The sequence below is a fragment of the Hydra viridissima genome, unplaced genomic scaffold (genome assembly GCF_058129835.1).
Source record: "Hydra viridissima isolate aposymbiotic clone 2 unplaced genomic scaffold, HvirCarnegie_v1 scaffold_4, whole genome shotgun sequence".
Lineage (NCBI taxonomy): Eukaryota > Metazoa > Cnidaria > Hydrozoa > Anthoathecata > Hydridae > Hydra > Hydra viridissima.
In genome coordinates this window covers 1217582-1231790 of record NW_028324303.1, presented here as the reverse complement: position 1 = coordinate 1231790, position 14209 = coordinate 1217582, and the positions used below count along the sequence as shown (strand labels likewise).

General features: G+C 26.6%; 1 protein-coding gene and 1 pseudogene across 2 annotated transcripts; both read right to left on the bottom strand.

Annotated features, from left to right (window-relative positions):
* Nucleotides 1–497: 497 nt before the first annotated feature.
* Nucleotides 498–10393, bottom strand: LOC145183313 (tRNA (32-2'-O)-methyltransferase regulator THADA-like; annotated as a pseudogene). Its single transcript, XR_016451816.1, has 27 exons — nucleotides 10074–10393; nucleotides 9647–9746; nucleotides 9389–9495; nucleotides 9168–9227; nucleotides 8858–8924; nucleotides 8602–8648; nucleotides 8388–8502; nucleotides 8046–8191; nucleotides 7843–7936; nucleotides 7633–7766; nucleotides 6405–6509; nucleotides 5920–6021; nucleotides 5666–5775; nucleotides 5559–5580; nucleotides 5242–5309; nucleotides 4613–4796; nucleotides 4396–4489; nucleotides 4053–4185; nucleotides 3816–3868; nucleotides 3422–3496; nucleotides 3224–3304; nucleotides 3054–3123; nucleotides 2924–2966; nucleotides 2638–2834; nucleotides 1956–2143; nucleotides 1089–1674; nucleotides 498–989 (listed from the first exon to the last, which is right to left on the bottom strand). The product of XR_016451816.1 is annotated as a tRNA (32-2'-O)-methyltransferase regulator THADA-like (transcript).
* A 132-nt stretch (nucleotides 10394–10525) lies between these two features.
* LOC145182828 (uncharacterized) lies at nucleotides 10526–12217 on the bottom strand. The gene has a single exon (XM_080058079.2). The coding sequence runs from the start codon at nucleotides 12104–12106 to the stop codon at nucleotides 10631–10633; it is 1476 nt and encodes a 491-aa protein (XP_079914205.2). The 5' UTR covers nucleotides 12107–12217; the 3' UTR covers nucleotides 10526–10630.
* Nucleotides 12218–14209: the final 1992 nt, after the last annotated feature.

Sequence of the window (14209 nt, the reverse complement as noted above, 5' to 3'; positions counted from 1 at the left end):
TGAACCAATGTATCAACAATAATGCTCTGCGAAATACTGCAAAACGTTTTTCCTGATAAACGAGACAACACTGTAAATATGCTTTTGTAGACTTTTTTTGACGGGCGGCTGTCATTTATGAATGACATTTTGAGTAAAAGCATTAATAGAGAATGCGTTGTATTTTGGCAATCAGTTGCTGACAACTCTTCGTATATTTCCTCGCAAAACTCCGCGTATTTTGAGGTTGGCGTCAGTGCAAGAATAGCTTTGCTAGTCAAATCTCGAACTTTCCAAACAGGAGATGATTTAAAAACCGAAAGAGTTAAAAGAATTTCATGACATCTAAAAAAAAAAATACAAAAAATTAAAAAAAAAATTAAGAAAACTTGGTCTGCTTTTAATTTCTATGAAATAAAAATATTAAAAATAAAAAGCGTTGTAAAAAAACAAAGAAATTATTACAGAGAATAAAATATAAATTCATTAAAAACCTTTCATTTTGGAGAGTTGAGGAAGGATGTAACTTGGATAAAATTATTAGAACGGGTATAACATGTGCAAAAAGCATGCTTCTCGACACATTCTTTAAACTACTTACAAAGTAGTCGAACAAATTTTGGTAACGATAAAAAAAAATATCCGCTGTTCCAGCGTTTTGAGAATTTTCTTCTGTTTGGCTGATTCTTTGGCCCAACATTCGCTGAATCAAAGCTCCTAAAAGTTGAGTTGACGCATTTCTAATGGACCATGATGGAGACGAAAAGCCATTGATAGTCAATATTATTCCACGTTCAACAAAGGGTAGTACAGCAGCTCCCAAAGAAGTATCTCGAAATACAGCTCTAAGAATACTAATTGCATTAAACTGAGGTAAGCTCCTGCTAGCATCTTCTAATGGCGTGCTTGCTATTTTAATTAACTGACTAATGATGTCGCTTAAAAAAGAACCCTGTTCGCAAGATGGTTCAGCAGAAAGAATCGCCTGTACAAACATTGGTATTCCAACACTGCGAAGAAAAAGATAAAAAAGAAAAAAAAGAAGAAAGTTTTGATAATAAAGAAAATATTTTTAAAATTTATTAAAAAAACATCTTCATGGTCGCTACCTTCTCATTGTTACTGACGTAGAGTTTAAGAGTAATGTGCAAAACACAATAGTTTCTCTGCATTGCCGCATCAGCTCATGCCAAAATACTGGAATGTTTGATGTGACTTTAGCAAATATGCAGAAACTTGCGTAACAAGATTCCACAATTCCCTTGTGGCGGCATTTTATGAGGGATTGCTTATAAAATTCCATCATCAGAGTAAAATTATCTATATTCATAAATTCCCTGTGTTTACTGTCCAAAAGTTCAACGAATGCTGTAAAAACAATACTTATAGCCTTCATATTCAGCCAACAAAAAGACAAAAGCATTTCTCTGCAATGAGCATGTCCAATTCTTCCTGAAATAAGGATGTACGACGGACATCTTTTTAAAGATACATCGATTGCATTGTTGATATCGGCAAACGAAGGTGATATCTCGCTTTCGTCAAAGTCTTCAGAAGTCATCAACATACGTAATAAGTAGTTTGCCATAGATGAAAATAATTTCAAAGAATCGTTAAGAAGATCAGAAAGGATATTAGTTTGCATATCAGTATCATGAAATGACTTGATAAAATACGCTAAAGCAAGTATCGAGCCTAAAAAAGAAAAGTCCTTCAAAATAATAGTAATTCAAAAAAATCTCTCTTTTAAGATTAAGTTTTCTTTTATCAATATATATATATATATATATATATATATATATATATATATATATATATATATATATATATATATATATATATATATATATATATATCATATCAATAAGTTAAGAATACTTTAAGTAAAAATATTTTTAATTGATGAGCTAAAAACGTGAAATTTATCTCCTAAAAATGATCTTCACTGATTTTTAAACTTTGCAAATGTTGCTTACCATAAACGGATTCAGAGGAAGCAGCACTAAGAAAATCTTCTTGAGCTCGTACCCAACTATCCTTAGTGCACGAAAGAATATACAAAGAAAATTCCTTTAAACAATTCATTTCATTTGAATTCTTGATACTTTCTTTAGAAATCAAAATTGATATCATGTTATCAGATACCAAAGAGTTCCTGACAAGTCTGAATAAAAAAGAACTGAAAATGAAGAACTGAAAATGAAGAACTGAAAAAAAGTCTCGCTGAAAGTAACTTTGTAGCTTTGCATAAAATTTTGATATCTATGATTAATATTTATGATTTAATTATCTTTAAAAAAAATTATAAACAATGCTTCAAAGGTTAGAAAATTATACATAATACATTGACATTAAAATGTTATAACTTTTAATTATAGCATTGCAATGTCAATGTATTTGATGCTACATTTTATATATTTGATGTTACGTTTCATAATAGATGCATTTATGATAAAGGCCATACTGTTGTAAATAATAGATGCATTCATAATGAAGGTCATTACTGTAAATAGCACACAAGGAAAAAGATTCCAAAAAGATATAAAAATATAAGAGGAATGATTTCAAGGGGGTTGAGATGCTTACATAATGGTCAAATGCTCCTGGAAGATTTTTTTTTACAATTTAAAATCTAACAGACTGCAAGCAACAGATTACCTATGCGATATAAATTGTATTAATAAGGCACCACTTTCTGCCTCATGAAACTTCAAACTATTAATTAAGGAAAAAGCTATTGCCAAAGTCTTTTTCAATGATCCAAAATCAACCAGACATTCAAGACAACCAGTTAAACCAGTTAAACCGGTTAAACTTTGATGATATTGAAGTAATTTAAGAGCAGCTTCACGAATCTGAAAAAAAAGAATTACCTTGGTATTAATTTCATTCTATGTTTATAGTTTGCTTGTATATTTTATAGAGTTTACATAAAAAAAAAAACCTCATCATGTTGGTCTTCAATGCAACACAGTAGATCATAATCACTAAAAATTACAATGAAAAGATGTGTAACATTTAAATCATGATTTGCATAAAAGAGCCAATTAAGCGACAAAAGAGCCAGCACTTACAATGATGATAAAATGTTCCATCTTTTTTTGTTGTTATTCTTTACAAACTCAAACAACTCAGACGCATTTTCTTTTAAATTTTTTTTTAAAAGAAACACAAGAAAAACTTAGAAATTTTCTTAAATTTAAACAAACATATATTAATCTTAGCAAAAATAAAGAAACTGTACCAGAAGGAGCACCCTTATGCCTCTTTGTTTCATCTTTTACATAAATAAATGTATCTGTTACCAGCTCTAAGAGATGGAGGCCTGGAGAAAGAAAAATTGAAAAAGTTTTGTTTTCCTAGCGAGACTGAAACAAAAATTTATAAAAATTGAAAAATTTTTAAATTCGTAAAAATTGAGATTGTAGAAAGAGGAACAAACCTGTTCTTTTACGTTGATATGATGAAAGTGGACACAGACATGTTCGAGCAATCCAGATTACTTCTTCTACAAAATCTATAAAGAATTTGGAAAACTTAAAAAGATGATAATTCAAATGCAAATAACTTTTAATCTGTTAAAAATTAGAACCTCTGATTTTTTAACTTTTACTCATGAGCATCTAAAAATGAACTAGATCTGTTTTTTTTATAGGGGACCTGGATGATTTATCAATTAATGACAAACAAATGCACAATCAAACAAAAGACGTTTGTTACAAAACGTTTTTGAAGTAATGCATAACAAAGATAAAATCTTATCAATCACATGATAAAAATCACATAATAAGAATATAAAACATGATGTGACATGATATAATATAAAACATTGTCACCTATTGAATCTTCTAGTTCAGAGCTTTCTTTGTTTTTTTTACACAGAACAACACTAAAATAAACAGTGATGCTAAATATAGTATCAGGATATTCCATAGATATTAATACTTAAACTCTCAACAGGTAACAATATTTCATAGCGCTGCTTAACATACGTTAATAATACACTGCTTAATATATGTAGAGAAACTCTAATACAGAATAAAAAAACGAACAAAACAAAACAGAAAACTTACCAACTTTCTCTAACATTTATTAACAACTTTTTTAAAGAAGATACAAACTTCTGACGAAAATTTGTTGAATCAGAATTTAAGTTGCATGATATATACTGCAAAACCATACTTAGGATTGCTGGAGTTAAAGGCTCTAAAAATATTTTAAAAAAAAAAAGTAAAAAAATATAAACAAAATAAAAATAAATGAAAGCAAACAAAAGTAATTATCTCAGCAAAAGTTTTTTATCCTCAACTTTTTATCCTTTTTATAAATTTAATCCTTTTTTATCAATTCTTACAAATATAATCCTTTTTTTATCCTGAAAAAAACCCCTTCAAAGCTTCTAAAAATCAAACATACCTGTTTGTTTAGGGTTACTACACAGCACTTCAAAAGCTTCACTACGTATGTTTAAATCAATATTTTGCAAACAACTGTTCAAGGCATCACTCCGCTTAAATTTTCAAATAGAAATAAAACACAAAGCATAAAACTTTTTTTTAAAAATAAAACTTTTCTAAAAATTACATTTTTATGAATCAAAAATATGAAATAACATGGAACCTGTAACACATACCAGTTCTAGCTCTTGCGTTGTGATAATTTTGTATAACCTGGCATACTTCAAAGAAGTAATGTATGCATGAGAGCAAGAAATCGAGGATAAACTTTTGAAAGCTTCCTCAAGAACATCGAAAGTTTCAGGAAATGTTTTAAAAGTAGTAGGCACTAAGTATTGACTAATGTTTTGACGAACAGCACTAAATAAATAATCAAGTAACCAACATATCAACAGCAATTTGTTATTGATTTATTTTATATTTACATGTTACATTTACATATTTATTTTATTTTTTATTTCATTTTGTTTGATTTCATTGCTGACTTTAAAATTAGTTACACACATTTTACACAACAAATCAACAAAATCCATTCAAAACTTATTTACTAAGTTAAGATTAGTTGCTTAAAACATGGGCATATTTACTAAGTTAAGATTGGTTGCTTAAAACATGGGCACATTTCAAAAATGGGTGAAATAATCTGGTTAAGAAACCCAAACCAACACTATTGGGTTTCTTCAGCGGATTATTTCACCCATTTTTTTTAACAATATTCTTCAGGCTTGAATTAAATGTTATTGTTTTAGCATGCAAAAAAAAGTGTCTCTTGGAAATATTTATAATAAAATTTATTAACTCTTACAGGTGCTCATTTTGCATAGCAGACAAAAGAAATGTTTTGAAAAGAGTACACCATTCATCAACAGCCTTCTAAACAAAAATATTTTTGCATGTTAATTTGAGATTTTTGCTATTTCATTAATTTATTGTATTAGTATTGTATTAGATTACTCAATTCAAGTAAAATGAAAGAAGTCTTTCTACAGAAAATAATTTTATAAAACAAATTGCACAAAGTAACCGAACATTTTAGCTCATTTTTTACATTTGATTTCAAAAGTAAAAAAACATTCAAAATACTTTGTAAAAAAAACATTCAAAAGGAATTTAAATAACTACCTGAGCAGTTTTAAATGAATTCCTAAAAAAAAAAATGACAAGGTAAAATGATAAAAGCTAAAAAAGTATTTTCTTATAATTACAAAATTTTGAACAAAAAATTTTACCTCATATCTTTAAGAACAGAAGTGTAGAAATTATTAGCCACTACAGGCAAGTTACTAGTATTCATACATTCTAATAACTCCTCACAGAATCTCTTATGTAGATTCAACAACTAAAAACATTACAAACAGTTTATGGATACATGATAATTTATTCTGTACTATACTATTATATCAAATAAAATAGTAAAATAATTTATGAATTTTATAGAATTTCACCAACTTTTTTATATCATTTTTTTTAAAAATAAAATTACTTTTTTGAAACCAAGATAAGGTACAAGTTCACTCAAAAGAGACCATCTTCCTTTGATATACCATGCTTGTTTGGTTAATGTTGATGCCAAATGGTTATAAAACTTTTTAAAGATAAGAAAAGATCACATTATTTATTATATCTTCATTATACCATTAAACGAATGAATTATTCTGTTATATCATCTCATAGTTAATTTTTCATTATTTCACCTGATCACATGACCTACCATATCACATGATCATATGCATAAGTGTTAGTTTATTTTAGGCACAAAATATGACACATTCAACTCATAGTACATTTTAAACACGAAAAAAGCTAAACCTTGTATTGATAAGTTGCCATAATTGGTAATTTATCCTTTTATAAGGTTCAACTTTTTTCATTTACCACCGATATAAAAGTTACAAAAACAAATGTAAAAATTCTGCTTGTGGTTCAAGTTATAGTTAAGGTAGGAAGGTAGGAAAGTAGGAAGCTTACCTCTTCTTTATCAATTGCATTAGTGATGCTGAGGTCACATTCCTCTTTATGCAATTGCAAAGTCAGAGAAAAAATGTCCTGGACAAAAACAGGAATGTTTTCTATCTAAAACACAAATAAAAACAATTTCTACCTATCAAAAACAATAGATTTCTACCAATCTGCTTTAAAGTTTTTCAATAATTCTAAACAAGCAAACATAAAACTTTTTCAAAAAACCCACCTCGTCACCTTGGTAACTAGTTAAAGTTTTTTACTCTAAACCGGAGTTAAAAAACTTTAAGTAGAAAACAACACACCAAAAAAAAAATGAACTTACTGCAAAATTCTGATGAATATTAATATAGAAAAATTTTCATAAAAAAATTTGGCTGCAAGTGAAATAATGAACTTATTGCAACTTCAAACTTTAGAAACTTATTGCAACTTTAGAAACTTTAGAAACTTTGAGTGAAAAGCAAACATTTTCTTGAAAACATTATCATATTAGTTTCATAATTTATTGGAAAAATGGTTAAATTATTGAAATAACTATTAATTCATGGATATAATTAACAATTTTTAATTTTGATGAGGTCAAAAAAAGCCTTGTCTTGCTTGACTATTCACCAAAAAAAGTTTATTAGTTATAAAATTTAAAATTGTAAATTTAGCAAGTTACTAATAATGAAAGCTGTAAAATGTAGACACGTGTTTATATATTTTAGTTAATACAAATTGCCTTTGCATTAAAAAATGATTAAATATAAATAAATAATAATAAAGTTAATAATTAAAGTTATAATAATAGTAACAACAATAACAACAACAATAGTAATAATAATAATCATAACAATAATAATAAGAAGAATAGTAATAATATTAATGATAATAACAATAGTAATAATAATAACAATGATAACAAAAACAATAAAAATAGCAATAATATCAGTATAACAATAATAGTAATAATAACAATAATAATAATAATAATAATAACAATAATGATAATAATAACATTAATAATAATAATAATAACAATAATAATAATAATAACATTAATAATAATAATAATAATAATAATAATAATAATAATAATAATAATAATAATAATAAAAAAAATAATAATAATAATAATAGTAATAAATAATAATAAATAGTAATAATAAATAATAATAAATAATAATAATAAATAATAATAATAATTTTTATAATATTTCTTTAAAATATATAAAATAAATATTTTTACCAAGTCTTCAACATGACACCATATTAAATTTAATAGTTTTTCCAAATACAATGAATTTTTATGGATAAACAAAGTCTTTGAATACAGTGAAATGAGTTTCCCAGTCTGAATATGTAGTAACCAGGATTGCATAGCTAGAAAAAAACAGTGGAAAACCAATCTACAGGAACCAAAGAAAGTAACATAAAAAAGATAAAACTAAGGATTTACCTCTAAAAGCGAGATACTTGACAGAACTATCTGATGCTTCATCACAATATCTAAGAATGACCTCAAACAACACATGAAAAAAAGGGAATCCATCCTACAAGCAAACACTTAAAAATAAAACAACTATAAGCAAACATTGAAGGTAAAAATGAAAATAAATCTTTAAACCAATAGAAAATAATTTACAAAGATTTTAAATTTACATCACAAATCATATTGATCACTTTTGTTTTAGCTTTGAGGAGTCCAACAATCAGACTCATTTGTGCATATGGAGATGACACATCTGAGAATGCAATCCACGTTTTTTCTAGGAAAATACCAGTCTTTTTACAAGGACCAATATTACCTACAAGTAAAACATTCATGAAAAAGGCCCCTGAAAAACTCATTAACAATTTAACATTCAAAATGTAACCATAAAAACAAAGTAAAACATTTTGTGCTGATAAAAACTGAACATTTTGTTTTCAATTTATCGATTAGAATATTTTTATTTGAACTTAAATTTTTTTAAATTTTCAAAACGGATCTGCAAAAAATACCTGTATATTTAAGAAACTCGTGCAAAGAATTCAAAACAGATTGACTTTGATCAATCAGATTGAACAAGAGAGCAAATACGGTTCCACATAGTAAAGAACAATCTCTTGAGAAACGCTGTAAAAATAAGTCATTTAAATTCTTGTAAAAGTTATTTTTTTGTTTCATATTCATTTGAAAAAGAACAACTTTTTAAATTCTCAATAGATGTTTTACCTTATCGGTTAGAAGTATTACCAGATAACGAAGCATGCTAAAATCACCTAGTAGAGAAAAAAGTAAAGAGATAAGAAAAGTAAAGACATAGGAAAGAGATAAATTAAACTTCAAATGCTTAACTAAATTAAAATGCATACAATATTTATTGTTAAACATACAATACACTGCTGTTAAATAAACAATAATAGATTGTATGAGCACCATAACATTTATTAAACAAAAAGGATTATTAAAATATTATGAGTTTACATACACACAGAGTTATTTTTAAGAGCTTCATGTACAGGATCATGTAAAAACTGAATTAACTGCAAAAAAACCTAAAAGAAAAAAATAGAAGTCAAAATAAAATTAAGAAAAAAAAAAAAAAACACCATGTGTTATACTCTTTTTTTTTCTCTTAATTTACCAAATTTTCTATTTGGTCTTAACTACAAAACTTAACTATTAAATATACCTTTTTGTATTTTTAACTAATAATAATATCCTAATAAATCAAAATCATTAAAACTCTTAATTAAAAAAACTTACACTTTTGATTAAATATCTAAGTGTAAACATACCTTCACTGCTTGTATAGACACCTCGTTGAATCGAGAGGTATCATTTATTTCGGAAGCACCCTAAAAAAGGTGAGAGATATGAAGATTATGAAGTTCTCTACTTTCCTAAAGTTTTTTTTTCATACGAGCCGAGCCATGATACTGTACAGTATATATTCCACAAAAAAAAAAAAAAAAAAAAAAAAAAAAAAAAAAGAAAGAATTATAAAATATTAATTTACATTCTCACAAAGCACTTTGAAGATGCTGACCAAGTAATTAAAAACATCAATAAAACAATCTTCAACAACTGCTCTGGTTAAGTAAGACAACTCAAGCAAACTAGAAACTAATACCACAGTAAAATTATTAATATCCCTTATAGATTCTCTTGTTAGATTATAAGTTAAAAAAAAAAAAAGAGAATGTTGAATTATCATAAAGGATTATAAGAATTATTCTAATAATTGAATGTTGATGTAAACAAAATATAAAAATACTTTTTTTAATCAGAGAAAACTCCTGCTGATTCACTGCCTCCTTTAACCAAGAACTTAATATTACTGCATACTGATCTGACCACCATTTTTTTTCAATCATCTAAAAAAAAAAAAAAAAAAACCTTACAATGAAATTTTTAAAAATTTTGCAACTATACATTTGAACTTTTTTAGGAACATAATTTATTTAAGATAAGATTCTTTTTTTTTTTGTATGAAAAGATTTTTACAAATAAATACAACTTTCAACAAAATGAAAAAAAAAAGCAGCCATTTATAATATGCTATAAAAATTATCATAAATTATCAAAAAGCAAATGCATCTTGATAATATGTAACTAAGCGTTTAGTCTAGACTTTTAAGGGATTTTTGTAAATAGCACATCTAAAGTTTTAGAAAAAAAATGTATCAGCATAATGATCTTACCTTAAGAAGAGTTTTTCTTTGCTTTACATCATCGAGTAAACATAGAAAGTTTTTGAAGTCACCCGTTAATTCATTTTCTATGATAGGTAAAGACTGATCGATTGCTGAAAGGTTCAGCATCTCTGAATGCTGACTATTTCACATCTTATATAACATTTTAAAAGTGTTTTAAGGTTAATAATTCTGCTAATAAAAGATAAATACAACAAATATGTAAAAGTTCAAAAGCTTTTGATTGTTGAAGTTTCTTTTGCTTGCTTTCAAATAGTTATGCTTAAAACGCTAAAAACAGCTTCTCAATTAAAAACAAAACAAAAAAAGAAAGGGTCCTCTGCTAGTCCAGTATAACAGATTGACAACATTTCTACTGCTCTTCGGCTTTACATTGAACTTTTATCTATTAAAAGTTTTCCAAAATCAAACTTTTTCAAATAATTAATAACTTAAAAAAATTTTCTATAATATTTACCATTTTATCATTCTTATTTACAATTATATTATCATGTTATTATTTTAAATAAAACCTCATTTCCGATTTCAGTGGACGCAATTGAATTTCAGTTGATGCTATTGAATTTTAACTGTACAAGTAAACTGTAAACTTTATTTCTCCAAAGATTTAGAATTTTATTTTCAGAGGAACCTACACTAGCCATGTTTGCTTCTTGCAAGCGCAAGATTTCATTTAGTGCATTCAATTGCACATTCAATAACTCATTGGTGGATTGAAGTAATTTGCATGTTTGTTTCAATTGGTTAATTTCCTGATACTGCACAAGATTATCATTTACAAGTGATTGAAATTTTTCAGCACCCAATGTTGAACTTGATGCTTCCATCTTGTATTCAATGATCTGTTTTTCAAAATCAAAAATCTTTGCTGCCTTTGTTTTTAGATCAGTCTCTAACATTTTATTTAATGCCACTTGCTTATTTAATTCTTCAGTAAGTTCAGAAACTTTTTTATCAATGACTTCATTATGATTAATCTTCAATTTTTCCAGCCTTTTTTCTTTTTCAATAATTTGTTCCTCCGTGTTTTGCAAGAGTTCAGTTTTTTGAGCTAACTCTATTTGCAACAGCTCTATTTTATTTTTATTTTCCAATATTTGAGTGTTTTTTAATAAAATTTCTTTCTCATGAGAAACAGAAAGATTTTTCAGTTCTTCATCTAATGCCCTATATTCTAACTGAAGTTTAGAAACACAGTTTTCATTTGACTTAATCTTTAAATCTTGCTCTGCCAATAAACATTGTTGATTATGAATTTGACTATCTTTTTCTTTAAACATTTCTTCATATTTCAAAATCTTTCTTTCGAAATCTCGTTTTTCATTGTCTCGGTCGTTTTGAAGTGCAATATATTTTTCATACATTGATTTGATTTCTTGAAAATGCTCTCTTTCCAGTTGCTCGATGGTTTTTTGCACAGAGTTTTTCTCTTGCATTTTTTTTTCATTCTCGCTTTCATTCATAAACATTTTCATCTCTTCTCTAATTCTTTCATTTTCTTTTTTTACTACAGCAAGCTCATTAAGATTTTCAATATTTCTTCCCAACAATTGTTCGTTTAATATAGACAAAGAAGAAACTTCTGTGAGCCTTTCTTTGACGTTTTCCTCTGCTTTCACTGACAATTTTTCTTCGTTTTTTAACACACTTTTTTCAGTTAAATTTTTAACCACATTTAAACTTTGTAGCATAGAAGGAGAAAGAAAATAAACATTTGGATTTTTAGTGGCTTCAGAGTGACTCATGTCTAATTTTAATGTGCTTTTTTTTTTATTGTTCTGACAATATTGATATTTTGAATCTAAAGTTTTTGAGTTTTGGTCCATAATTTTTAAACCAGTTACCTTTGCAGGATTTTTATCTGTGTTGTAAGTTGTGTTGATTACTTCTTTATCTTTAGAATTTATTTTATCAGCAGGTAAATCAAATTTGTGAGTTCTAAATGCAGATGGTCCTTTTAAGTTGTTTGTTGAAGCAAATGATGAAGGTGATTTCAATGCTGATTTCTCAGACTTTTCCATGATTTTGGTAAAGAATTTTTCTGTTTTGACAAAGCAAAAATTAAAATAGGAAAACTTTAATTACTAGTTGATCTTTTTAAATTAAAAAAAAATTTATAACTGATAATAAGTTATATAATTATATAAAGAATTATATAATTCATTATCAGTTATATAGATAATTACAGCAAATTTAAAAAGATTTAAAAACAATAAACACCTCAAAGAATATTTGGCAAAGTTTTTGAACTACTGGGATTGCAAGTAAGCTGCTACTTTTTTATTTTCTTGTAATTGAAAGACTTATTTAGCTTTTCCACTAAATATCATATTTTTTCAAAATAAGGTTTATATCAAATATAAATAATGATAAAAAAGGCTCTTTGATGAAATGTAAACTTGTTTGGATGTTACACTTGCATGAAGGAACATCACAAATTGTACAAAATTGTGATGTTCCTTCATGCAAAAAATATAAAAATAAAAAATGGTGGCAAAAATAAAGAGCAACTTGAAAAGGCACGGGAGAGGAGTTGCATGCATCTCAATCTAGCAACTAGGTACGCAATATGGATAAATTCACTTCTTAGGATAGAGGTATCCTTTCTGTGAGCGCAAGAGTCATCACAACAATATTCTTTGAACTGGCAGAACCACTCTTTTTAAAAACAACTCAGAATGATAAAGTAACATATGGATAACACATGTGACTCTCAAAGTGTGAGTATTTAGAATATATGTTACTAGAATATCTAAATATTTAAACAGCACACAGTCATATTATTATGTTATTATTTTAAATAAAACCTCATTTTCAATTTCATTTGATATAATTTTTTTTGAAAGTTTTGGTATAAAGAAATTTGCTTTTAATTTTATGAATTTCTAAATAATCATTTTTTTAAATCAAGACTATCAAAAACATTACTGAGTGGTATTTAAATGTTCTGATACTTTGCAAGTAAGGTGCAAGCCTATAATCAGGCTCACACCTTATTTGCATTACAGAAGGGAAAATCAACATCGTTGTAACAACCCCAAATCCAATCTTTTTAAATTACAGAAATGAAATGATAATCAATGTTGTTGTAACAGATCTTTTGGAACTTAAAAAAAATTTTGATAAGAATTTATACCAAGTAGTTAATAATTCTCTTTTTTTTTTAACTTATAATCTAACAAGAGAATCTATAAAGGATATCAATAATTTTACTGTGGTATTAGTTTCTAGTTTGCTTGAGTTGTCTTACTTAACCAGAGCAGTTGTTGAAGATTGTTTTATTGATGTTTTTAATTACATGGTCAGCATCTTCAAAGTGCTTTGTGAGAATGTAAATTAAAATTAGCTAATAAAAATTGATATTTTTGAGTAACATAATATGACTATTGAATGATATGTACATGTAACATATGATTCATTTGTCATATCATGTTACTCAATATATACTATTGAAGAATTCTTTGTGGAAGTAATCAAAGCTGCTTTGAAAGAGGTTGACCTGAAAAAAGTAGATGATACGATTACAATTATTGAAGATGAGTAAAACCTGTCTGTTGTGATGAATATACTTCATGAATTATAAAAATCATTTAAAGAGGAGTTGACACACTCACCAGTTCTGAAAAATGAAAGAATCTCCCATCTCATTGTGGTGCATCACAATAAGATGTGGTTGATGAGCCCAGTGACAATAAATATTGACAAGTTGTACTGAATGTAAATCTAAAAAGCTCAAGTTTTTATATTTCAATTTTATCTTTTATTATTTGTTCAAATTTTATTTCTTTCATAATTTTTTTCTTCAGTATTTTATTGTATAGTTCTTTTTTTCTTTAGATGCAGCATGTTGCTAATATGTAATAAAGAATATTTTATTTGGGGAAATTTTGATTTTCTATGATGTTAAAAGCAGTTTGTTTTTTTTCCAAATGATAATTACCTACGATGAAAAAAATTGACAAAAGTGTAAGAAAAATTAAACTCAAATGGAAAATTTGTTTAATTTGCCTGAAAAATGGCAAAAAGATCATTGAACAAAATGCACAATAAATTATTCAATAAATTTTTACTGTCACATGAATTTTCAATGACAGTTAATTTTAATTAGATTGAAAAAAACGCAA